Here is a 24,404-nt window from a genome sequence, read left to right as displayed (position 1 = left end):
AGTGGGTGGCCAGGAGTGCTCTCTGCCAGCTCAGAAGAGACCTAGCAAAGATGAGAAGCAACAGTTCTCTGATGCATGGTCCAGCGGCAGTATTGGTCTTTGTCACTATGATTGGAATAGCTAGTAATTGGAACTGTCTTAGTGATCTCTTCCCTCTCACCATGTTTTCCTGGTTTGCTTTAGTTGGTTTAACAATGGAGAGAGATCACTGCTCTTAATGATTTGAATGTGAGTATGATATCGTTTTTTATATTATCAAATATTTTAAATATATAAAAAGTACAGCAGATTATTAAAAAAAAAAATAGAGGTGTCTTTCATACCCAGAATTAACAGATGTTATCATTTGCCATATTCACTCCAGATATTTTTAGAGAAATAAGACATTGCAGTTACAGTTAAGATCCCCTTTGTGTTCCAATGCAGGGTCAGTTCCCCTGGTTCCTGTCCCACTGTCCTCAGATTGGCATGTCTTTTCCAACCACATTCACACCTTTATTTCTCTCCATAGACAACACATATATCTGTGTTTTTAACTGTATATAATAAGGATCCTTTGCAGATTATATTTTCCACCTAGTTTTTCATTTTTGAAGTCTATCCATGTTGATACATGTAAGTCAAATGTAATCATTTTAACTGTCCAGTGTAATGTTTACGTAAGTAGAGGATGTACTCATTCATTACCAGTAACTATTTAGGTAAGTTCTGTTTCCTTTAGACCCCTAGCAGGGCTTAATGAACATCTTTGTACATGATGGACATGTGAAAAATGTTATCTGTATATATGTCTGGACGTGGAATGATTTGTTAGAAGGATCCATGTTAATATATATTGCCAAATCTCTCTCCCAGGCCACACAGATTTTTCTTTAAATGCTTGTCCTCTTATACATATAGATATATACATATATAACTTTAAGATACAGTGCCCTAATGCCATTTAGGGTTGCAGGAATTTTTCAGGGAGCCAGTTGTATGTTGAGCATACCTGTGCACTGAGGCATTGAGGGAACATCTATAAGCAGTTGGGAGCAGGGACCATGCTTCTCATAAAAATTCCTGGGTACAGTGCCTGTGGAGCAGTGCATGTTGGTGATAAAATAAATGAAGTTATATGGGGGAAATAAGGCACGGTTTCTATCCTCAGGAAATTTTGCATCTAGCTGGGGTTCCACAGCATACACATATGAAAGACACTTGTGAAGCAAACTAAGAGTGGTGGAAAGTAAAATTTATAGAAATAGTTTAAATTCAACAGAAGCAGCTTAGGTTGAAAAAAGGAGGGGAATCAAAAACTACTTGGTGATGACCCTTTTTTCCTGTCTCCTCATCTTAGACCTGAAGGTTCAGAGAAACAAGTTACAGAGCACTTAGCACACTGGAAAATGAAAGCAGGAAAACCAGAGCTTTCTGAGAATGGACTGGGCCAGAGACACCAGGACCTGTGCTGAGCGGCAGGCCAGGCGCTCCGGACGTGTCCCGGACGCCTGCCAGGCTCTGCTGGGCTGCAGCTGCTTTACACGGGGCCCCAGACTTCCCCATGCTGTCCCGCACTCAGCGTTTCCATGCACACTCATGCCATCTCATCAGAGTTCACAGACGATTTCTGGCCCTGAGCTGTAACCCCTGGTCCTAGAGGGGGTGCAGGTGTGGGAGCTCTCGGGACGGGAGGGAAGCCTGCGGTGTGGGGCATGAAGGTGATTACAGCAGGCGCAGGATCGAAGGTGTTTTGCACCTGCAGAGCGTTTCAAGGAATTCCTCCCAGGCTCATTTACCTCTCACAGCCAGCATCTCACAAGTCAGGACAGCATGTTAATTTCTTCCCAAAAGTCTCTTTACCCTCCAGCTGTTGGATTCTTCACCTGTTGGGAATGAAACATCTGTCACAGATGTTGATGGAAAGAGTAGTTTTGCGCGTGTGTGTGCGCGCTTCATGACCAAGTGTGCTGGAGCCACGGGGTACACCGGGAATCCTGGCTGCTTTCTCTGGACGCGCTGCGGGCGCAGGTCACAGAGAGGCACCCTGCAAAAAGTGGGATCATTTTCAGGGTCGGAGTCGGGTATGAAGAGGAGAGGGGAGGAAATGCAGAGGCTGAGAGGAGACGGCCAGCAGTGAGCGGGTGGAGGGCTTGTGGGCGTGCGGAGCTGAGAGGTGAGACCCAGAGCTGGTGCGGGCCAGACAGCTGGGGGCCGTGGACAGAGGCTGCTGGTCAGGGGCAGGGGGCACGTCACGGTGTCCCCAGGGAAGGCTGCTTTCGTGGTGTGGGCGGGAGTCTGGCGGAGGCCAGTGTGAGACGGTGAGGCTGCGGCGGAGGCTGGTGTGAGAGGAACAGAAAGACAGGACCCTCCGCTCCCAGAGGCCGGAAGAAGAGGAGCTAGCTGGCTGTCGCGGTGGAAGGACTGAGAGATACTCTGGGGAATGGGAGCTTAAATTTGGCTTAACAAAGCAGGCCTTAGTAAACACAAGAATTCTTTATTTCTGGGAGAAGATACTAACAGTGTTCAGTTTTTCCTTTCTAAAAGGGTAACGTTAGAATCTGGAGTATTTCGGTTAGCAGGAGTCCGCCAGCATTGTTAACTTCAGCCGCTTCGTTGGAGCAGAAATTTTAACAAGGCCTCTGTGCTTAATGCTCAGTCTTTGCGACCCCATGGACTGTAGCCCACCAGGCTCCTCTGTCCATGGGATTCTCCAGGCAAGAATACTGGAGTGGGTTGCCATGCCCTCCTCCAGGGGATCTTCCCTGCCTGGGGATCCAACCCAGGTCTCCCGCATTGCAGGCACGTTGCCTCTAAGACTTTGATATTCAGAGTGTCATTGGGGACCATCAGCGTCAGTGAGGGGACGGTTAAAATGTGAGATCTCAGGCCTCAGCCCAGACCACGCGAATGAGAATCTGCATTAAAAGGCAGGATTTGAATGTGAAGTAAAGCTTGGGAAGCAAAGTTTCAACATACTGTCTTCTTGTGACTTTTAAAACAAATTTTATAACCTAAAACATTTTTATGACATATTAAGTTTTTTTACTGAAAGGTTGTAATAAATGCCAAGAATACCACTTATAAAATGCTTATGTGAGGCTTTATTTGAATCTTTGATAAAACTGTTGAAGAAAGAAATCTCACCTACTGTTAATATTTCAAGTCAAAGGAGATCATTATGGAATATAATGTTGATAGTGCTTTATTGGAGACCAAACCCACAGGGGAAGAGAAAAGGATATGAAAATGGAACACCATTTTATTCATTTAACTGTATTTACTTGATACATTGCCTTTTTTTTTGAGATGTTCATATGATTTTTGTTCAATTTGTCAGTGTGGTATATATCACACTGATTTGGGAATATCGAAAAATCCTTGCATCCCTGGAATAAATCCCACTTGATTGTGTTGCATGATTCTGTCAGTGTTTTGTTTGTTTCAGATTTACTGATTTGTTGAAGATTTTTGCATTTATGTTCATTAGTCATATTGGTCTATAAATTTATTGATTTTTTTTGTGGTTTTGGTATCAGGATGATAGTGGCCTCATAGAATGAATTTGGGAATGTTCCTTCCTTTGCAATTTTTCAAGTATCTTCAGAAAGATAGGCGTTAACTCTTCTCTAAACGTTTGGTAGAATTCACCTGTGAAGCCATCTGGTCCTGGACTTTTGTTTGTTGAGTGTTTTCAAATCATAGTTTCAATATCAGTACTTGTGGTTGTTCTGTTCATATTTTCTATTTGTTCTTGGTTCAGTCTTGGGAGATTGTACTTTTCTAAGAATTTGTCCATTTCTTCCAGTTGTCCATTTTATTAGCATATAGTTGCTTGTAGTAGTCTCTTATGCCTGTTTGTTTTTATCTGAGGTTTCCCAAATATCAGCACAGCATTTTTAATTTGGCAAAAAAAAAAAAAATGCTTTCATTCTGATATTGAACAGAATTTCTTGTAGACAGATTTAATCTGTTACTTTTTATATGATTTTGTGTCTGATAGAGGCTTTGCTAAAATAGAAATAAAATGCAGCATTATAGTTTAATAATTTATGTGAGACTAACCAGTGAATTTGGAAAACAGATACATGATCTTTCTAAAATGTTATGAAGGTTTGGAGTTTTGATATATTTCGTAAACTGTTAAGACATAGTTGCACAGGTAGTTAAGGGCTTGTGAGAGTGAATAGATTTTGTAAAATTTAATTAAGTGCCCTATTCTTACTTCCTTAAACAAATGAGTTCTTTTTACAGGCTGGCGTTTTTCATTTATGCAAAGCTGCACACTGCCTGAAGGCAGTCAGGCCAGGATGAGTAGGAAATCTAAGGGCTCTGTCATTTTGATTTGAATTACTTGTTGATTTAAAAAGAATGATGGGATAAACATTTGAATTCCACGTGAAGTTTTGGTTAAAAGAGGTAGCCTTTTTCTATATCCTTCTGGAGCAGCAGTTAGTTTTAGTGTAACTTCATTTGAGTCAATTGGCTTCCTTGCTAGCTCAGAGGTAAAGAATCCACCTGTAATACAGGAGATGTGGGTTAGATCCCTGGGTTGGGAAGATCCCCTGGAAGAGGGCGTGGCAACCCACTCCAGTATTCTTGCCTGGAGAATCCCATGCACAGAGGAGCCTGGCAGGCTATAGTCCATAGGATCACAAAGAGTCGGACACAACTGAGCATGCACACATTTAAGTAAATATTGCTTTCTTTTTGTGTACTATCATTCTGTTTATTAAAAAATCATCACAGAAATTTAAGATACTGCTTTCATGGGATGTATCAGTGACTGCTGTTTTGAATTTGGTTTTATCTTCAGTGGGCTTTTCAAAGCAGGAAGTTCCTTTGGGGTTTGGGCTGACTCTAAGAATGTAGGTTAAAAAAAGAACAGATTAGTTATTTCCTATTGTAGACTATACTCTTAGTGAAAACCACAGGTGATTATTTAAATTTCAGATTGTTAAAAATTAAATGCAGTTATAAAATGAACGTACCAGAGCATGGCTGAGAAGTTCCTAAGATGTTTGCCAACTCAAGAGAAAATTTATAATTACATAATAAAGCAGTTCTACTTTCAGAATCTGCCTTTATAATATCACCATAAATAGATTTAGAGTCCTATAGGTGAATAATTTAAGAAATTTGCTTGTAGGGTGAGTGAACAAGGAAGGCAAGAAATCACTTTTAAGTATCGTGTCTATTCTGGAGACTGTAGATAGCATCACCCACTCAATGGACGTGAATTTGAGCTAACTCTGGGAGATAGGGAAGGACAGGGAAGTCTGGTGTGCTGCAGTCCATGGGGTCACAAAGAGTCGGACACGACTTAGCGACTAAACTACAACAAGAAATGCAGGAATGAATCCTGTTGTCAGGAGTAGCTTCTTAGGTATGAGAAAGACGCTTTTCTTTATGTAGACCAGTCCCTTATTTGTTGCCCTTGTTCATTAAATACTTATATTTTACCTTCCCTATGCCAGCCACGGTTTAATGAATTTCTCCACCTAGCAAAATAGGTTGGCCACACGAAAGGAGATGTACACTTTCACCCTTGGCATGACTCAACATGCAGATATCACTTTCTCTGCCTTCTTTTAGTTATTCTTTTGCTTGTTTGCACTGTTTCATTCATTTATTCAGTGGATGAATGGCATTCTAGATGGCAGGCCCCAGGTTGGGCACCATTTTGTGGGAAAAGATACACTAGTATGTGAGTAGGATTCTGAAGGGCAAAGGCTGAGGGAGCAGCGATGGCCCAGAGAAGGGTACTCGCCTGATCAGAGGGACCAGGAAGCGTGGCCTGGAGGCAGCAGCTTCTGGACCAAGACCTGGAGGATGAACAGGAGCCAGTGAGGAAAGGGAAGGTCAGGGAACCCTGAGTGCAAAAGCCCAAGGCAACAGAGCATGATATTCCCTTCTCATAGTTTTTTTATCTTGATTTGGAAATATGGGTTAAAGTGAAAACTGGGGGAGGGCGGGCGGGGGCAGTGGGTAATGGAAACATTTATTTATTTATTTTTAGTGGAGTGCAGTTTATTACACTGGCGGGCCTAAAGCAGAGTCTCCTCTTAGCCAAGGGCCCCGACCAGCATTTGTGAAAATCTTTTATACCCCATGTGTATGTGTCCAAACCCACCACCCCAATCCCTTGATGCTTACAAAGGAAGGGTAAATACAATCACAATAACCCCATCATTCACGTGTTATGTGTTCAAACAGTTAATAATCAATAAGCCCACGGTTACATTCCAACCAGTTAATAACCGATAAGCCTGTGCTTACATTCTGATAGACAGTGTCCGGAGGCAGGGGTGATTAGTGTCTGTTTTCTCTTAGGTGATGAGTAACCTGGATATGATCTTCAAGGTTCCCCTGTCCGGAGGGGGTCTTATCCTTCCATTGTCATTCCCACAGCGAGTAAGCACAGAGTTCAGAGTCCACTGGAGAGGTGGCCGAGCACGATCAGCACAGACAGGCCTGAGATGGAGTCCAGGCCCTATGAATTCCTTCTTCATTCCCCCCTCTTGATGCTCTTAACTCATATTATGAGCATCATTCATAGGGATATATTGCACCTTGGCTCTCCAACTGCCAATTAGGGAGAATGACATCAACCTTCAGGTTACAAAGTTCATAATACATTGTAAAATTCAGGGTCCACAAAGCAGAACTATCAAGGCAACTATAACAGTGGTAAATATAGTTTTCCACCAATCGCTCTTCACCCAAGATAGGACCGAAGTCCGGAAAGGAATGTTCTCATTTGACACTGCTTTTACCTGGTTTTTCATGTCATCTAAAGTAGTCAATACATTGTCAGATAAGTCAGGAATGTATACACAACATTCAACCTTAATTATAGCACAGGTCCCTCCTTGAGCAGCTGTGAGTATGTCCAAAGCCATTTTATTATGAATTACTGCTTTTCTCATTTAGATTTGCTCTTCATTTAAGGCTTGGATGGCTTCTGTTCTATCTAGGAGGGCCTGTTTGTGAAATTAGTCAAGGCCTCTACTTTAATCATAATATATTTGTTGTCCCTACAGAGGGTACAAAAAAGGCAGCAATATAGTCCTACCATTGAAACAGATCTTGTCCACCTAGCATGTAAATAAGGTAGATTTACTGGGGCTTGTTGTAGGTTAGGCTTTTGTTACACTGGCATTTATATCAAATGTAACCCCATGACCCGAGTATATTGACTGTAGGTCTTACACCAAGAGAGCAAGGAACTTTAAAAAGTTCCCTGCTTTTGTCTCAAACACTTTTTATGTAGATGTTTTCCATCCTGAATATCACCACGCTCAATAGGCTTTAGACCCTTTCAGTGAATTAGGGCTTTCCAGGTGGCGCAGTGGTAAATCTGCCCACCAGTGCAAGAGGCATAAAGACATGGGTTCGATCCCTGGGTTGGAAAGATTCCCTGGAGAAGGAAATAGCAACCCATTCCAGTATTCTTGCCTGGAGAATTCCATGGGCAGAGGAGCCAGGCGGGCTACAGTCCATGGGGTTGCAAAGAGGTGGATGTGACTAAGCATTCATTGCACCAGTGAATTCTAACTCAGAAAATCATTTGGAAGTTGAAAGATGGGAACTCGGGGCCACACTGTTCTCCCTGGCTCTCACTTTGCTTTCAGGATCATTCCTCATCTCTCCTCACAGGCCTCACTGGCTGGGTGCTGGGTCCACGGGGGATACCGGGAGGGTGGCCCTCAGTTCTGCAGTCTGCCAGCTCCCCCGCCAGCCAGTTGCTCTGTGTCTTGCATCCTGCTTCACCATTTCTCTTCTGTAATTGGTCCCCAAATCTCCCTTCACCCCCAAGTCTAAGACCTATACCCCTGAATCTACTAGCTCTTCTTTGCAGGATACCAGAGACAAGCCTAAAAAGTGAAGTCCTGTGTTTTGCCGTGTAATTGTAGAACCAGTATGTGTTTTAAATTACTATAGTGACTGAGGGGTGTCTTGCCATATGCACTGGAATGCATTCTTCATGTAGGAACATCCTAGAAATACAACCATTGAGGCAGCTGTGCCTCAGAGGTTTTCCTGGGACGGTTGTCTGGAGGAAGTCAGGTTCAAGGGCCCAGTTATTTTCTCAGTGCTGTGTAGCAGGGCTCGTTTGTTCTGTCTACCTGTAGATAATTAACTCAAGCTGTAGGGAGGGACAGACTGTCTGTCTGTCTGCTGCTGCCCCTATGTGGGGAGGAGCCCCAGAGTCTCAGCCTGCCCCCAGAAATGCTCCCATACCCTGCTTCAAGCTGATGGCCTCACTTCACTCTCACTCCAGTGAGAGTCTTGCATGGTTTCTTGGCACCAGGCAGTGAATTGCAAGGTCATTTTCTGATAAGATGCAAGGCCACGTCACAAGCAGTCGATGCAACAGAAGTAAACAGCCACCTACCCTAGTGGCTGTGAGTGCAGATGCTGCTGAACACACGGCTCCCTGGGAACTGACGGCCTTCCTGGACCTGAGCGGGGAGCCCCTGGGCCCGGCTGAGGGAACACTGAATACTTCCAAAGCCCTAAGAAGAGTGGGCAGACGATAAACACAAGTCCCAGCAGATCAGACCTGATCCAAATGCTCATAAATCAGAAGTCAGCAGCTGAATGACTGATTGTTGAGGACCTATGTTTTTAGAGACAGTCTATCCTTTAGCTGAAAAGTTGCCCAAGGATCACACTGTGAATTATATCTGAAAAAGATACAGATGTAATTCCTCTCTATGAAATCCCCCACTGCTGTCTTCTGATCAAGGAAACAAGTGTTTGTTTTTTTTAGAGCAGAGTGTGTGTGGGCTCGAGTTGATGACAGTCTCACTTCTGGGAATTTGTTAGAACCTGTGGAGGAAGGCCCATCAGATGAAGTGGCATGAAGCGTGGACTTTGTGGGAGATGGGTGGTGGGTTTATTAGACAGGAATGGATTGGGGCCGGTGATCTGCTAGGTTCTGTCCTGTAAGCTTAACACAATGGCACTTGGCAAAGATGGTCTTCCAACCTTGGGGAGCTTTCACTTATTCAAACAAATGAGTGACTAATGAGATAAATATAAAATAGTAAGCACTCTGCAGAGGCTTAAAATGCAGAGATGCAATTAGTCTTATTAATATATCCTCTTAAAAAACACTAGAGAAAGCGACAGAGTTGGCAAGTAGCCTCTGTTAGGTTTCATCAAATGTGGTATTCAAGGACACCTTATTCATCCTTGAAAAGGATGATAACAAAGGATGACTGAGTAAAATTAACCATCCACTCACTTTCTGTCACCATTTGTTCTTGGAATATTTCTACCAGCCAAACTGGACCATGTGGGCTCCATGAAGAGGAATGAGCCTTCGTGTTTATGTTATATGTTTATGTTATGTGTCTCTCTAGTGTGTAGTGCAATATACTGTATACTTGGGATTAAGAAATGTAGTTTGTATGGAAGAATGACCTAAAGTTTATTAGTGTTTTTCCTCTAACACTGTGTATAAAAGAGGTCATTTTTCATTTCGTTTTAAATTACAGAGTGTTATGACCTGCATATATTATTTTAAAATTAAACATGTTTGTTTTTTTAAGTTAATGTATAGTTTTCACCTAAATAACTTTAATGATGAAAATGAAGAGCAGCCTGGAAAACCCTCCGTTGTTTCTTTGGTAGTGAATTGTTGGCTTTTGTTGGACCTGATTTCTTTTCTTAAAAATTTTATTTTACTTTTGACTGCACTTGGGCTTTCTCTAGTCGCAGTGTGCAGGGGGCTTCTCTTCATTGTGGTGTGCAGGCTTTTCATTGCAGAGGCTTCTGTTGTTGCGGAGCACAGACCCTAGGGCATATCAGCTTCAGTAGCTGTGGCGCGCACACAGGCTCAGTTGCCCCGCAGCGTGTGGGATCTTCCTGGGCCAGGGATTGAACCATGTCTCCTGCTTTGGCAGGTGGGTTTTTAGCCACTAGGAAAGTCCTGGGCCTGATTTCTTTCTCTCCTTATCATTTGGTTTGGATAAACCTGACACTTCAGTCCTTCGCTGCGCAGGCTCAGAGGTGGTTGTGTGCTATGGGGAGCTGCTTTAAAACTGGAAATTTATGAGGGAGAATTAGAAGGAAGGGGAGCAGTGGGTTCCGTGGACCGGCTTCCTAATTCTCAGATCTGTCAGGGGGATGATACTTGGTGAATGGGATAGATCCACTGGGATTCCTAGGAAGGTGATTTCTTTCTCGAAAAATCAGATCATGAATTTTACATTCCAGAGTGTAACAAGTTTCAAAGGGAAGTATTCCACTGATGTGCTATGATCCTATATGAGACCTAGGGATGCTGTATATCACATGTAAAGGAAGCATGTACTTCTTAACTAAGGTGATTTCAGAATAATTAGATTTTCCTTTTGAAAAATATCCTTATCTATCACAAATCATGTCAAGAAAAATCCTTTCACATTCTGTTTTCCTCGGTCACCGTCTGAGGGAGTAGGGTACTTTTCTTGCTAGACCTGTGCTCTAGAGATTTTCCTTCCTTGCCTCTGCGTGCCCTCTTCTGCACCCAGCACATGTTCTCTTTAGCCATGTTTGCTGACTGCATGGTGGTGAGTGAGTTGCTGAGAACGTCGCTGTTCTTCCTCGCTTTCATGGTATGAGAACAGAGAAAACTTTCAGTGTCTTTAGTCGGTGAGAACAGTGTCACATCTTGACTCGAGCAGCTTAGATGTCCCAGTCTGTATTATTGCTGCCACATCCTCAAATTAGGATTGAAACCTCCAGGTAACTCACTGGGAGAATTTCCCATTTCTGAGTAGGATTTAAAAAATATGTAAGATCAGTATATTTGGGAAACATAAATGATTGCAGAAGACCCAAGTTCATCTTACCTGTTACGCTCACAGTGTACTCACAGAACTTGAAACAGGGCAGTGAAAATTGAGCCGACCACTCAGGGGCCCACAAGTACAAATTAAGTGAGATTTGCATTCAGGTTGTTGGCATCCCCTGAAATCGAAACGTTTCAAGACTTAATCCAGTTAATACGGACTTCATTGTGCTTTAGATTTTAACTCAGCTTTCATTAAACTCCTTCCTATTGAGCTTTTTATGGATTATTTTTCTTACAAGTTGTAGGGGAGGAGTTAGGTAGATGGAAGATTTCAGTATTAAAAATGAAAAAAAATGAGATAATTCATTCAAATGGCAAAAAACAAAAAATTGTGGTTCTGTTTGATATCTTTGTTCTTGTTCAGTTGCTAAGCTGTGTCTGACTCTTTGCAACCCCATGGACTGCAGCACGCCAGGCTTCCCTGTCCTCCACTATCTCCCAGAGTTTGCTCAAACTCATGTCCATTGAGTCAGTGATGCGACCCAACCATCTCATCCTCTGCTGTCCCCTTGTCCTGCCCTCAATCTTTCCCAGCATCAGGGTCTTTTCCAGTGAGTCGGCTCTTTGCATCAGGTGGCCAAAGTATTGGAGCTTCAGCTTCAGCATCAGTCCTTCGGATGAATTTTCAGGGTTAATTTCCTTTAGGATGGACTGGTTGGATCTCCTTGCAGTCCAAGGGACTCTCAAGAGTTTTCTCTAGCACCACAGTTCGATAGCATCAATTCTTCAGTCTCCTTTCTTTATTTTGAAAGGTATGCATTTAAGATCTTACACTGCTTAAGCAGTAGTATGAAAAGCAATATTCAAGTCATTTGCACTTATTTTTGGAAAACAGTCCAACTGTTTGGGAGTCCCCTCTTATAAGTGTCTCTCTTTCCTTTGTTGGGGGAGGGGGTGCATTCCTCTTATCAGCCTTGTGTTAGCATGCTCTGGGCTGCAGTTGGGCACAGCTAGTCACTAAGTGAGGAACTCACTCCCATGTAAGTAGGTTTGGGCTGTTTTGCTGTTGAATCGCCCCATTATTCTGTTTGGTTGACTGGATGATATATAGATAGATAGATAGATAGATAGATAGATATTCTGTTGAGAAATTGTATCAAAGCAAAAACTGAAACACAGGGAGTACTTAGAACAAGTAAATTGACTTAAATGATGCACTTTTCTCTCTCAAAGGTGTCTAAGTGTAAAGAGAGAGTCTGCAGTGACATTCCTGAGGCACGCATGGTGATCAGAGCATCTTTAGTTGTGACTGTTTATTCCCCCATGTACACACGTTAATCATGTACAAAATCACCTTTAATCTTATTACACCTTCCCCACAACCAATGTTCTTTTTTTTTTTTTTTTACTATTTATACATACTGGAACATAATGTACCCAGAACTTTTGTTGTCATGTTAATTTCTGTCAGGCATTTTTCTAGGTGATAATATTCCATCTGGTTATTTCATGACTCATCTTTTCTATTGTAGACTTCTTTCCATTTTCAGAAAATTTTTAGTTGTAAAATGTGCATAACAAAGTTTATCATCTTAGCCATTGTTAGGAGTACAGTTAAGTGTGTTTAAGTTCATTCACGTTAGTCTGCAGCCCAAATCTAGAGCTCTGTTCATCTTGCAGAACTGAAACTTCATATCCCTTAAACGACAGCAGCTCATTCTCTCCAACCCCCAGGCCTTAGCAACCACCCTCTACTTCCTCTCTCTAAATTCGACTGCTCTAGGTCTCTCGTGTGAAATCATACAGTACTTTTCATAACTGGTTTATTTCGATTAGCATAGCATCCTGAAAGTTCATCCATATTGCAGCATGTGTCAGAATTTATTTCTTTTTGAGGGCAAATAATATTTCATTGTTTATATACACCACGTTTTGTTCATCTGTTCATCCATCAGTGGACAGTCAGGTTGCTTCCACCTTTGGTTACCAGTGAATGATGCTGCTAGACTCTGGGTATACAAAAATCTATTTGAGTTCCTGGTTTCAGTTCTTTTGAGTGCATACCCGTAAGTGAAATTGTTGGGTCATATGGTAATTCTGTTTTGATTTTTTGTGTCTGTGGAGCCGTGATACTGATTTCTACAGTGGCTGCATCATTTTACATTGCCACTCACAGTGCACAGTGGTTCTCATTTCTCCATATCCTTGTCAACACGTGTATCAGTATATTTTCTGCTACTTTGATAGTGTCCATTTTAATGGGTGTGGTGTGGTATCTCGTTGTGGCTTTGATTGGCATTTCCCTAATGATTAGTGATGTTGAGCATCTTTTCATGTGCCTATTAGTCACTTGTGTATCATTTTTGGAGAAATATCTATTCATGTTCTTTACTTACTTTTTAATCGGGTTGTTCGCTATTTTTGTTGAGTTGTAGAGGTTCTTTATTTAGTCTGGATATTAACCCTTTGTCAGGTGTGATTTGCAAATATTCTCTGCCATTCCATAGGTTACCTCTTCACTTTGATCTTTTGGCACAGAAATCATTGCCAAATCCAGTGTCATGAAGCTTTTTCTCTGTATAGACAGTTCTTTTTTCCACCTAGATTCGTCTTATTCTGGATACTGTTGCAGTGAATGACTTCATGGACTTAGCTTTTTTTCTTCTGTTGGCATTATTTTACTTTACTTGTAGAAAGACAAGTGAAATGTTGAATCAGTTTGTCTGCTTAAAGCCCGTGTTTGAAAATACTGATCAGAGTAGAGGCTATCACCGGTCCTGTTAGCAAACATTGTATCTCTGAAGGATGGTTTGAGGCTTCTAGAGAAGCACTTAATGATGCCTTGATGGGTGATTGATTGACCCCTATGATCCTCTGGGACTGTGATTTTGAAAGCAGCATGGGTCACAGAAAAGGCACAGGCCTCTTAAGAGCAGTCAGGGTAGGGGTTGAGTTTAGGTGACTGTTTTTTCAATCTCAGGTTTGAGCCTGACTGCCATGGGCTGATTAAGTTCAGATGGCCCCAGATTTCCTCGGTAATACACAAAGTTCAGTCTCCCCATTCATTTGAAGGGGAGAAAAGTCATTTTGGAGAATTCTAAGCACGTAACATTATATGAATATAAGACATTTTCAGAAAAATCAGTCTTAACTCTATCCATTTGCCATCATGTTTAGGGGATAAATTACATTTGAAAAAGCATATGCGGTTAGTTATAATTATTTAATGGAAGGATGTTCCTTTGAGAATCAAATATGTATATTACCTCCCACTGTATTTTAAGAAACAGTCTTCATCAATCCAATTTTTAATCTGTTGGAGAAACTTTGTTGTTTTTAAATTTCCATGGCAATGTTCATAAATTTAGAAACAGAATATCCACTGCATCTTTGTGTTTTTAACACTTTTTCCACCTTTGGGAGAGGCTTCAGACAGAAAATTTTAAGTCATTTTATTACTGATTGTTCATATTCAAAAAGCAAATTATGGCAGTGATTATTAGAATCCTTCTTAAAAAACATCACCTTTGGAGAGTGTTTTTATGCTTTTTTAACTTTTTATTTTGAAAAATAGTCTATAGCTTCCAAAGTATATAAAATAGTTTAATCAGGTCCCATGTTCCAATCAGGCAGCATTAATCATTATCAAATCATGGGAAATCGTGTTTTATGTATACTTCTGCTGACTTTTAATTCTCCTACTTCAAATTATTTTTGAAACAAATCTCAGTTGTCATTTCATCTGTAAATGCTTTCATATACATCTCTTAAAAAGTCCTTAAAATGTAGGAGTAATACCATTTTCATACCTAAAAAAATTAATACTGATTCACTAATAGCATCAAATACATATCAGTGATCATTTATCTATTTTTTGAATTTTCTCTTTTTCATAAGGAAAAACTTTCCATATAGTAAAGAATATGTAAATATCACAGTGTTAACTACTTATATCCAGATAAAAGATATTTCTAACATCACAGTATCCTTCCTTGGGCTCTTTCTCAGTCACTACCCCCTCAAAGATACCACTGTTCTGAAGTCTGTTGTCATTAGTGGTCAGAATAGTGATTTTGAACTTCATGTAAATGGAATCATTCAGTATATAATCCTATATGTGTGACTTCCTTCACTGTACATCTCTGAGATTAATTCATGTTTTTGCCTTCAGCAATAGTTTGTTTTCACAGCTGTGAACTATTTCGTTGACTGCTGCGATTATTTGATCCATTCTACTGTTCTTGGGCATTTGAATTGTTTCCAGTTTGAGGCTACTAAGAATAATACTATTAAAAAACCATACATGTCTTTTGGGGGCGTAATAATGCAATTCTGTTGTACATGTATCCTTGGGAGTGAACTTACTGAGTCATAGATAGGCCTGTGATTAGTAGATAAGAAATGTGGATGGGGTTTTAGTAGAGGAGGCATATCACTTTAGTAAATACTACCAGGCAGTGTTTGAGTCCAGATACTCCACATCCTCACTAACACAGGTATTATTACCAGTCCTTATAAGTGTGGCCAGTCTGATGAGCATTAGTGGTATCTCGTTTTGGTTTTAATTTGTATTTCTCTGATAATGAATGCTTTTCAACAGTTTTTTATATACTTATTAACTTTTGGATATCCTCTCTTGTGAAGTGCCTGTCCAAGACTTTTGCCCCCCTCCCCTTTTTTTAAACTGGGTTGCCAGTCTTTTGCCAGTCATTTTTTAAAATTAGTTTATGGCTGTTCTTTATGTGTTCTCAAGAGGGGCTCTTTGTTGGATATGTGCATTTGCCTTCTTCAGTCTCCTGAGAGTGACCAGAAATTCTTAATTTTAATTCAGTCTTATTGAGTAATGTAAATCTACGTTGGTCTTTCAAACTTGATTTGGCCATTCTAAGTATTTTGCTTTTCCATGTATATTTTTAGTTTAGTTATGGAGCACTTTTTATCTCCATGTAGATTCTAGAATAAACTTTTCAAACACCCCCTCCCCTGGGATTTTGCTTGAGATTGTACTGGAGCCACAGTTCAGTTTAAGAGAAGGTACTATCTCAGCAATTATGAGTCTTCTGATCTGTAAGAGTTGGATGTCTCTTTATTTACATTAGTGTTTCACAACTAGAGTTGATTTTGTCCTGACAATACATCTGGCAATCTAAAGACATTTTGGTTGTCACAGCCTTTGGGGGCGGTGTGTGCAGGGGAGGCAGTGGCTTGTATTCTGTCATCTTGTAGGTAGAGGACAGAGAGGCCGCTCAGCATTCTGCAATGCATAGTACCGCACCTCCCCAACAAAACTATCTGGCCCCAAATGTTAAGAGCACGACTGTTGCAAAATGTTGACTTAGATTTTTCATTTTCCTTATTGTTTTGAGTTTTTGGCATAGCAATGTTGCACATCTTGGGTAGAGTTATCCTTAACTATTAATATTCTGGTGTTATTGTGAATGATAATTTTTTAGGTTTCATTTTGTAATTGTTGCTAGTGTATGTGTGGATATAGATGAAAAAGATGTGGGTTGTATTCCTGGGTCAGGAAGATCCCTTGGAGTAGAAAATGGCAACCCATTCCAGTATTCTTGCCTGGAAAATTCCATGGACGTAAGAGTCTGGTGGGCTACAGTCCATGGGATTGCAAAAAGTTGAACATGACTAAGCACACACATGTATTTGTATTTGTTGTTTTGTATGTCTCTTATATCCCAGTTGTTTTATGTATATTTTACAAGCTCCCTTGCAGTTTTCTCCTCCTCACACTTTTTTGTTGTTGTAGAAACTAGCATCTTTCCTTCTTTGCCACCAACATTGGTGTTGAAGTGATGATCCTTGCACTCTTTGAGAACATTTCCAGATCTCCAAATTGAATCAGTTTTATGTAGAAACACATGTGAGGGCAAAGATTGATTTAGAGGAGCTCAATTAATACATGATCACCTGGATCATGTTGACTTAAAGAAAATCAGGTGAATGGAACAAGGGACTCTTGTTAGATGGAGTGCTTACAGCACCAGGCTAAGAGCAGCAGGAGGGTTCCTGCTTCTCCATCAGTTCATTATCAAGTGGCTAATGCATCTCGGTGCCCTGGGGTTTATGAAGACAAGGAGAGGAAAATGTTTCTCTTGGGCTGATTTGTCACTTAAATGAGACGAGTGTATGTGAAGTACTAAGGTCTTGGCTAGGACAACATGAATCATTAATAGCCTTGGCTCCCAGAAACCTAATTTTAGTCCAGAACAAGAAGCAAATGTAGCAACGCTAGGCTCTTGATTAGCTTCTTTCGTTTCTCTCATGGACAGTGGCTGATGTATAAGCAGGGAACGGGCAAGGATGGGGGAAGCCAGGCTGCTCAGCTCTTGATTGAAGTGTGTCTGTTTCTGAAAGGCAGAGCGCTTGCGTTCCATCACTGATTCGTCTTTGTTGGTTGCCCACTGTGTGTAAGGCATTACGATGAGGGGGACAAGGCAGAAAATAGCATTCTGGAGAGGACCCCGATTACACGATCCAGATTATAATACTGCAAGATGGGAGTCTGTTATGACAGGTTAGGGGAGAGCTGTGGAGTGGAAAACTGACCTCTGACCTGGCTGATGCAGAGTTGGGAGGATGGAGCCTGCCCTGCATGCTTGGGAGGTGTGTTAGAGCTTGTTCATGGCTGTGAGTGCTGGTGTGGGATTCATCACCCATCACTAGACCTTTCTAATTCTTGTAGATCTAAATACCTGTGATGTGGGGGTGGATAGGCTATTCTTCACCGTAGAGTTGGAGTAGCTACCAAGTTGATAGAGGATGAATATTTCAAATAAGAGTTGTTGATCCTCACCCTTGTCCTCAATAGACACCCCCGTCCAAGAGGAAAATGGATGTGCTTGCCATTTGACCCAGCAATGCGGCCTCTAGCAGTTTATTCCAAGAATACGTTTAGACTCTCTTCAAAGATACATGTACAAGGATATTCCCCGAGCATTGAGTATATGTGTATGTACACATACATATATCCATCTAAATGGGCACACTTTTCCTCCCATACATACCCCCAAACACACACATGGTTACATAGGACATAGACTAAATTTCCAACAGGGGATTGACTAAATACATTGCTCATGCCTTTGTTTATAATAAGCATATATTATTTACATAATAACAAAAGCCAGACCATTATTTTTAAGAAGGTTGTTACAATTTGCTTTCCCTTTAGTGCCATTTATAGAGATTAGGATTTTTGTACTAATTGTGAATTTGAAGCAGAACGTTTATCCTTATATTCTTTAAATTGGATTGGTACTAGTTTGATCTGGCTTCATATTTTTGGCTTATGTATGAAATCGGATAATGATTGTGTATTACAGCAGGGTGATGACTGGCTCCATGGAGGCATTCTGAAAGTTCTTTGGTTGGGATAAGTGAGTTTGGCTTAAGTGATAAAACCTTTTGATTTACTCTGAAAATAATATTTTATGTGTGCTAAGTTTTGAGCATGTTTGCATTTTAAAAGCAAATATTGATATCCGATGATATCACTTGTGTGTGGAATCTAAGAAAGCAATACAAATGAGCTTATTTACAAAACAGAAATAGACTCACAGACAAATTTATGGTTACCAAAGAGGAAAATGAAGTGGGGGGTGGATAAGTTAGAAATTTGAGATTAACATACCCACTGCTATATATAAAATAGATAAACAACAAGGATCTACTGTATAACACAGGGAACTATATTCAGTGCCTTGTGATAACTTACAGTGGAACAGAATCTGAAAATATATGTAGAACTGAATCACTTTGCTCTATACCTGAAACATTGTAAATCAACTGTACTTAAGTTGTTAAAATTTATAGAAAAATTTTTTTTAAAAAATGAATGTTAATAATCTTCCTTTGGCCACATTTTTCCAGATAATCAGATTGATTTACTAAAGCAACACCTATTTTAATATGACCTTCTTGTTCTCCTTGCTTTGAAGAGTCAGGTGAGGGAGAGGTTCTGTCCTGATAGATCTGTGAACTTCTTTGCCTTTTTTACTTTATTCTTATGGTCTTCAAGTCGATTTAATTACCCTAACAACTTACATTAAATAATTAGTAGGAGTCTGCAATGATCCTGGTATATCAAATGTTTCTAAAATAAAATTTTACAAAAATGTAATTTTAATTTTACTTTGTTTTCTTAACAGAAATCATAGCCCATTAATGAGTTTTGGAGCCAGCTTTGTCAGTTTTTTGGTAAGTTAATGTGGGAAGAGGTTGTGGTGGGAAGGAAGCAAACACATAATGTCTGTCTTTTAATGGTTACTGGCTGTATAGATACACTCTTGTGGAAAATCTTTTGCAGTTTAAAACTGGAATTTAACTTTTGCCTATACACCAACACTTATGAGATATCCTTCCTTAATTTAAAAAATTAAATGCTTATATTTTCTAGAGTATTATATTTTTTCCAAGCAAAATCCTTTTTAAAATTAAAAGGAGGGCTTCCCTGGTGGCTCGGCTGGTAAAGAATCCACCTGCAATGCAGGAGACCTGGGTTCAATCCCTCAGTTGGGAAGATCCCCTGGAGAAGGGAACAGCTACCTACTCCAGTATTCTGGCCTGGAAAATCCCATGGATGGAGGAGCCTGGCAGGCTACAGTCCATGGGGTCACAAAGAGTCGGACAGGACTGAGACACTTTCACTTTCCAAAAATTAAAAATGCATTAGAGTTGAAAATAGACTTTGGATAATAAAAGTTTGAAACTAAACTTTTGTTAAGTTTATCAAAAGTTTATTATTATTTATCAAAAGTTTAAAACTATTAAATGTGGACTGGAAGACAAGTTATTTTAGCAGACTTAAAGTTTCTCAGTTACTATTGTGTTTTTGAATGTTAGTATTTAGAAATTGAGGTAATAGGTTGCAGTTAGGTTTTAAAGTAAATTGGGCAGTGCAGAAAATTGAATGCTTTTATTTTTCAGAAATACTTATCATACAAACTACTTTCAAACATAATTTTAAAGAAAGTATCATGTAATTATATAACTGCAAAAAAAAAAAAAAAGTCCTGAGTAGAGACTGAGAGAAGTAAAGTGGAGAAAGCATTTAGATTCCAGACAGAAAAAGCTCACCAAATGGACATGTTGTATGCAGCCTTGCAGCATCAGTGACAGGCATCAGACCAGGTTCTGGTGACATGGGTTTTCATTCAGGCTTCTTTAGTCTTATTACCAGGTAATACAACAAATCTTTTTAACAATTCTTAAGGCCTTCTGTTTGCAGCATAGTTCCAGATCTTAAGGAAAGTGGTACTGGGTGGGGGTCATAAATGGTACCCACCCATGTAGCAAGGAAGGATGCTAGGGAGACATGGCAGAAGGCTTGGCTGGGTGGGGGAGGGAGCCTGTAGCAGGGTTGGTATTTGGTTGGAAAGTGTAGGAGGGAGGCTTGGGCAAAGGTGGCTAGTGTCTGGCTGGAATGGAAAAGTAGTCTAGAGTCATACAGAGAAGGCCTAGGGTACCAGAGTGGTCAGGTTGGATGTGATGGGAGTGGAGAGCTAGTCACAGTGAGTTCATCAAGTCCTTCCAAGAACCTGGCGCCCTGTCTCTGCCCCTGAAACCCGTTCATCTCAGCAACCTCAATTCTTCTGGGGGAAAGTAGCAGGTTTTCAGCAAAGAAGGGATCGTTTCTATCCCAGTGTGTCCTGAAAAAGTCTACCAGGATTGGGTGCTTGGAAATGAGCTGTCAGTGGGAATTTTTGACTGGGAACAATAAGAAATGAGTTTTTTATAAGTGAATCCATTGGAATTGCTGTCCCTGAAAAGACCGATAGTTTTCAAAGAGTACCTGCTGGCTGATATTTAATTGGCATTTTGTGCTGTGCTTGATGGACCCAGGGATCCCATGCATGGGTAGAAAATGTCTATTCTAGAAGCTGAATTACAATCAGAAACTGTATATAATAATTTTTTTTGTTACTGTGTTTAATAACAAAAACTTGTCAAACAGTAATTGCAAAGACGTGTTAAGCATGTATTTTTTCATGCTGGTGTAATGGAGATATGTTCTTGTTTCATACTGAGATTATATTTTTTTCAATGAATAGTGTATGTGGTAGCATTCTGATTCTTTTACTAAGAATAAATCATTTAGATGGCTTTCCTCCCTCCCCCCTAGTTTGGAGTTGTATTGTGATAAATTGGCTTAAATTTTCAGACACTTAACGATTCATTCATTCTTTCCTTATTTCTTTCTTTGGAAGAATGCCATGATGACTTTTGAGGAAGAAAAAATGCAGTTGGCGTGTGATGACTTAAAAACTACAGAAAAGCTGTGTGAAAGTGAAGAGGCTGGAGTAATTGAAACAATTAAGAATAAAATTAAGAAGAATGTAAGTACTATGTCTTTAGGTTATGATCTATGTGCCTCTTACTTAGGACATTCTTCATTTACTTGGTTTTTGGTGTTTAGAGTATGACTGAAGCACTGAGTGAGTCTTACAGTTTTTGATTATGTAAAGCATATATATATATTTTTTTAATGCGGACCATTTAAAAAGTCTTCATTGAATCTGCCACAACCTTGCCTTGGCTTTATGCTTTGGTTTCTTGGTCCCCAAGGCATGTGAGATCCTAGCTCTCCAACCAGGGATCGAATCCACAGCCCCTGCATTGGAAGGTGAAGTCCCAACCACTGGACCACCAGGGAAGTTCCTAAAGTGTGTTTCTTAAAGGAGTAGAACCTCCTTTAGTCATTAGAACTTTTCAGTGCATGTTCTCTTAGTTTCTTAACGTTATCTTCTTCCACCGTGGGCTGTGTGGCAAGGATGTTTGTCATGAGGCTTTCATATATGTATTTCATGTTTTGCATTTTGGCATAATTCAGGAATTTAGCTATTACCTCCTTTTCCCCAGGCCTTCCCAGTCTTGGGTAATAAAATAGTCACAATGACATCATAATCCAGTCTTCCTGATTTTTTTTTTCTTTCAATTTTCAGTGCAAAAGCACTAGACTTTAGAGAGGTGTCCTCCTACCCCTGATGTTTCTGGAGCACCCAGGGGTCTCACAAGTGTCACATGTTTAGCTGACACACCAGTCTGTCAGTTTCAGACAGCAAAAGCCGCTTGTCTTTTCTGCTCCCTTTTGTCGCTCCAGGTGGCTTCACCTCTGCTCTGGCTTATGGGGTCTACCATGAGGAAGCCACAGATGGGCCCAGAGTACTGTTTCCTGAGGCTGCAGAAGGGCCAGAGTTCTCGATTCCTCTCTCTCCAAACCCTGTGTCAGTCAGCGATCAAGTCTCATTGCCTCTTTCTTAAATACATCCTGCATTCATCTCCTTTCCTTGCCAGTTTCCTAGGCCAGCCACCGTCTCCACTTGCCCAAGACAGCCCTCACTGGTGTTTCTGCCTCCAGTCTCACTGTTCTCTAATTTGTTGTCCAAAGTGTAGTCACTGAGATGCAAATTACATGTTGCTGATTTCATTTGCAGTATCCCTGCCCCCCAACCCCTGCCACTGCACTGAAACCCAGGCTCCGTAATGTGACTGGCTTGGCATTGACTTCTCCTCTCCATCGAATGTTTGTATCCCTCCCGACCTGGTTCCTATCTGTCCTTTAGTTCTTCCTCGATGTCATTTTCTCCAAAGACTCAGGTATTAGTCCCCAAGCCCTGTTAATGTGTCCCCTACAGATTCCCATAGTTGCCTGTACTGCATCCTTCAGAGCATCTACTACATTACATGGTCCTCAGCGTGCCTTCGTTAGACTGGAAGCTTATTTACATGTCTGTCCTCAGCATCTAGTACCACGCCCAGCACGTAGGTTCATAATCAACATTAGTAATGGGTCCTTGCAATTTAAAAAGCATTTTCACATGCAGAGTATCTCATTAGCCCTTCAGAGTAGATGTTATTACAAGCAAAGAAAACAGAAGCATCAGTAGATTGACGTTTTCTTGAGTAAACAAAGTAATAGGTGCTGGAAGTAGGACCAGGAACAACAGTGACCGTGGGTGAATTCTGCTAATCTAGAAAAAAGAGAAGCCAGCCATTTTGTCACATATACTCTGCATACTGTTGTCATATTTGCAAAAAGTCTACCATTTCTCGTATCATCATGAAAAGTATTTAACCTATTTTGTTCAAGCTTACCTTGTGTTAAGAAGGCACTGTTCTATTTCATAGTGAATTTTCTTCATTTAGCATTCATAAAACCAGAATCTTACTAAAAAGTGGGCTTTTGGTTTTACTTTTTTCATGTTTTATAAAGGTAGTCACCTTTAGAGGTTATTGACTAAAATTTCAAGTTCAGTTTATGATTCATTCAAAGCTAATTTTTAATTGAGGGTGTTTTCTCCTTAACTAACGTTATAATCAGGTTCCATCCCTCAAATCTCAGTTGCATGCACCAAAGGAATGAACCCTAATATGGGTCCTTCCTGAAGGCAGATGGCTGCAAAGTAACTTTTCACATTGTTTACCTGGGGCAGTGTTTTATACCTTCAGTAATTTTTTTTTTTTTTTAATAAATAACTTTGTTGTTTTTGTCCCTGTTCAGTTGCTAAGTCATGTACAACTCTTTGTGACCCCATGGACTGTAGCACACCAGGCTCCTGTGTCCTCCACTATTTCTGGGAGCTTACTCAAATTCAAGTCATTTGAGTTGGTGATGTTATCTAACTATCTCATCCTCTGCTGCACCGTTTTCTTTTTGCCTTCAATCTGTCCCAGCATTAGAGTCTTTTCCAGTCAGTTGGCTCTTTGCATCAGGTAGCTAAAGTATTGGAACCTCAGCTTCAGCATCAGTCCTTCCAATGAACACCCAGGACTGATCTCCTTTAGGATGGACTGGTTGGATCTCCTTGTAGTCCAAGGGACTCTCAGGAGTCTTCCCCAGCACCGCAATTCAAAAGCATCAATTCTTAGGCACTAAGCCTTCTTTATGGTCCAGTTTTCACATCTGTGCATGACTCCTGGAAAAACCATAGCTTTGGCTAGATGGACCTTTTGTCAGCAAAGTGATGTCTCTGCTTTTTAATACACCGTCTAGGTTTTAAACTTATATATATACAACTTACATAATGTAATAAGTTTTTAACCTTAATTACATTGTTTTGAAAAAGGTAAAACTCTAAAGTTTTCTGTGGACTTTCATGTTTCCCATGAAGTGTTTCTATTATTGAGAATATTTGTCTTTGAGTTACAAGGCTGTTTGAGTTACAGCATTGTGTTGGTAACAAAATAAAGCTAGACTTAATGGAGGAAGCTGGAACTCCCAGGCTCAGAGTGTAGTGTAAATTTGGTCTTGGATTTTAGTGATACTGTTCCATACTTCCTATGTGAAGTTATTCTGCCTGGTAAAGTAATAGTTTCTTGGAAAGAGTGTTGTTGTTCTTGGGTGTGATTTATCTGTATGTACTTTCTTCCCACCAAACAGGTTGATGTCCGAAAATCTACCCCCTCTATGGTTGATCGGCTTCAGAGGCAGATAATCATAGCTGACTGTCAAGTTTACCTGGCTGTGCTCTCGTTTGTAAAGCAAGAATTGTCAGGTATGCTAAAGCATTGTTTTTAACAGTTTTTGCTATTCAATGGACACAATTGGTAATACACCATACCTTTTTATTTTTTTAGAACACGTTGTATTTCAGTCTTTGAAGACATGTGGCACCTGTTTGGG

General features: G+C 40.4%; 1 protein-coding gene across 1 annotated transcript in view; it reads left to right on the top strand.

The window, feature by feature from the left end:
* The window catches only part of TTC39C (tetratricopeptide repeat domain 39C), a 96,422-nt gene that overhangs the window by 24,745 nt on the left and 47,273 nt on the right, over positions 1-24,404 (top strand). Inside the window, exons 2-4 of the mRNA XM_065932450.1 lie at positions 18,931-18,979; positions 20,989-21,117; positions 24,162-24,276. Coding sequence (XP_065788522.1) covers positions 18,931-18,979; positions 20,989-21,117; positions 24,162-24,276 — 293 coding nt within the window. The remainder of the gene's footprint in view (positions 1-18,930; positions 18,980-20,988; positions 21,118-24,161; positions 24,277-24,404) is intronic.

This window comes from Muntiacus reevesi, chromosome 4, assembly GCF_963930625.1.
Source record: "Muntiacus reevesi chromosome 4, mMunRee1.1, whole genome shotgun sequence".
Taxonomy (NCBI): domain Eukaryota; kingdom Metazoa; phylum Chordata; class Mammalia; order Artiodactyla; family Cervidae; genus Muntiacus; species Muntiacus reevesi.
The sequence above is the reverse complement of the archived record's forward strand: the minus strand, read 5'-3'. Positions and strand labels throughout refer to the sequence as shown.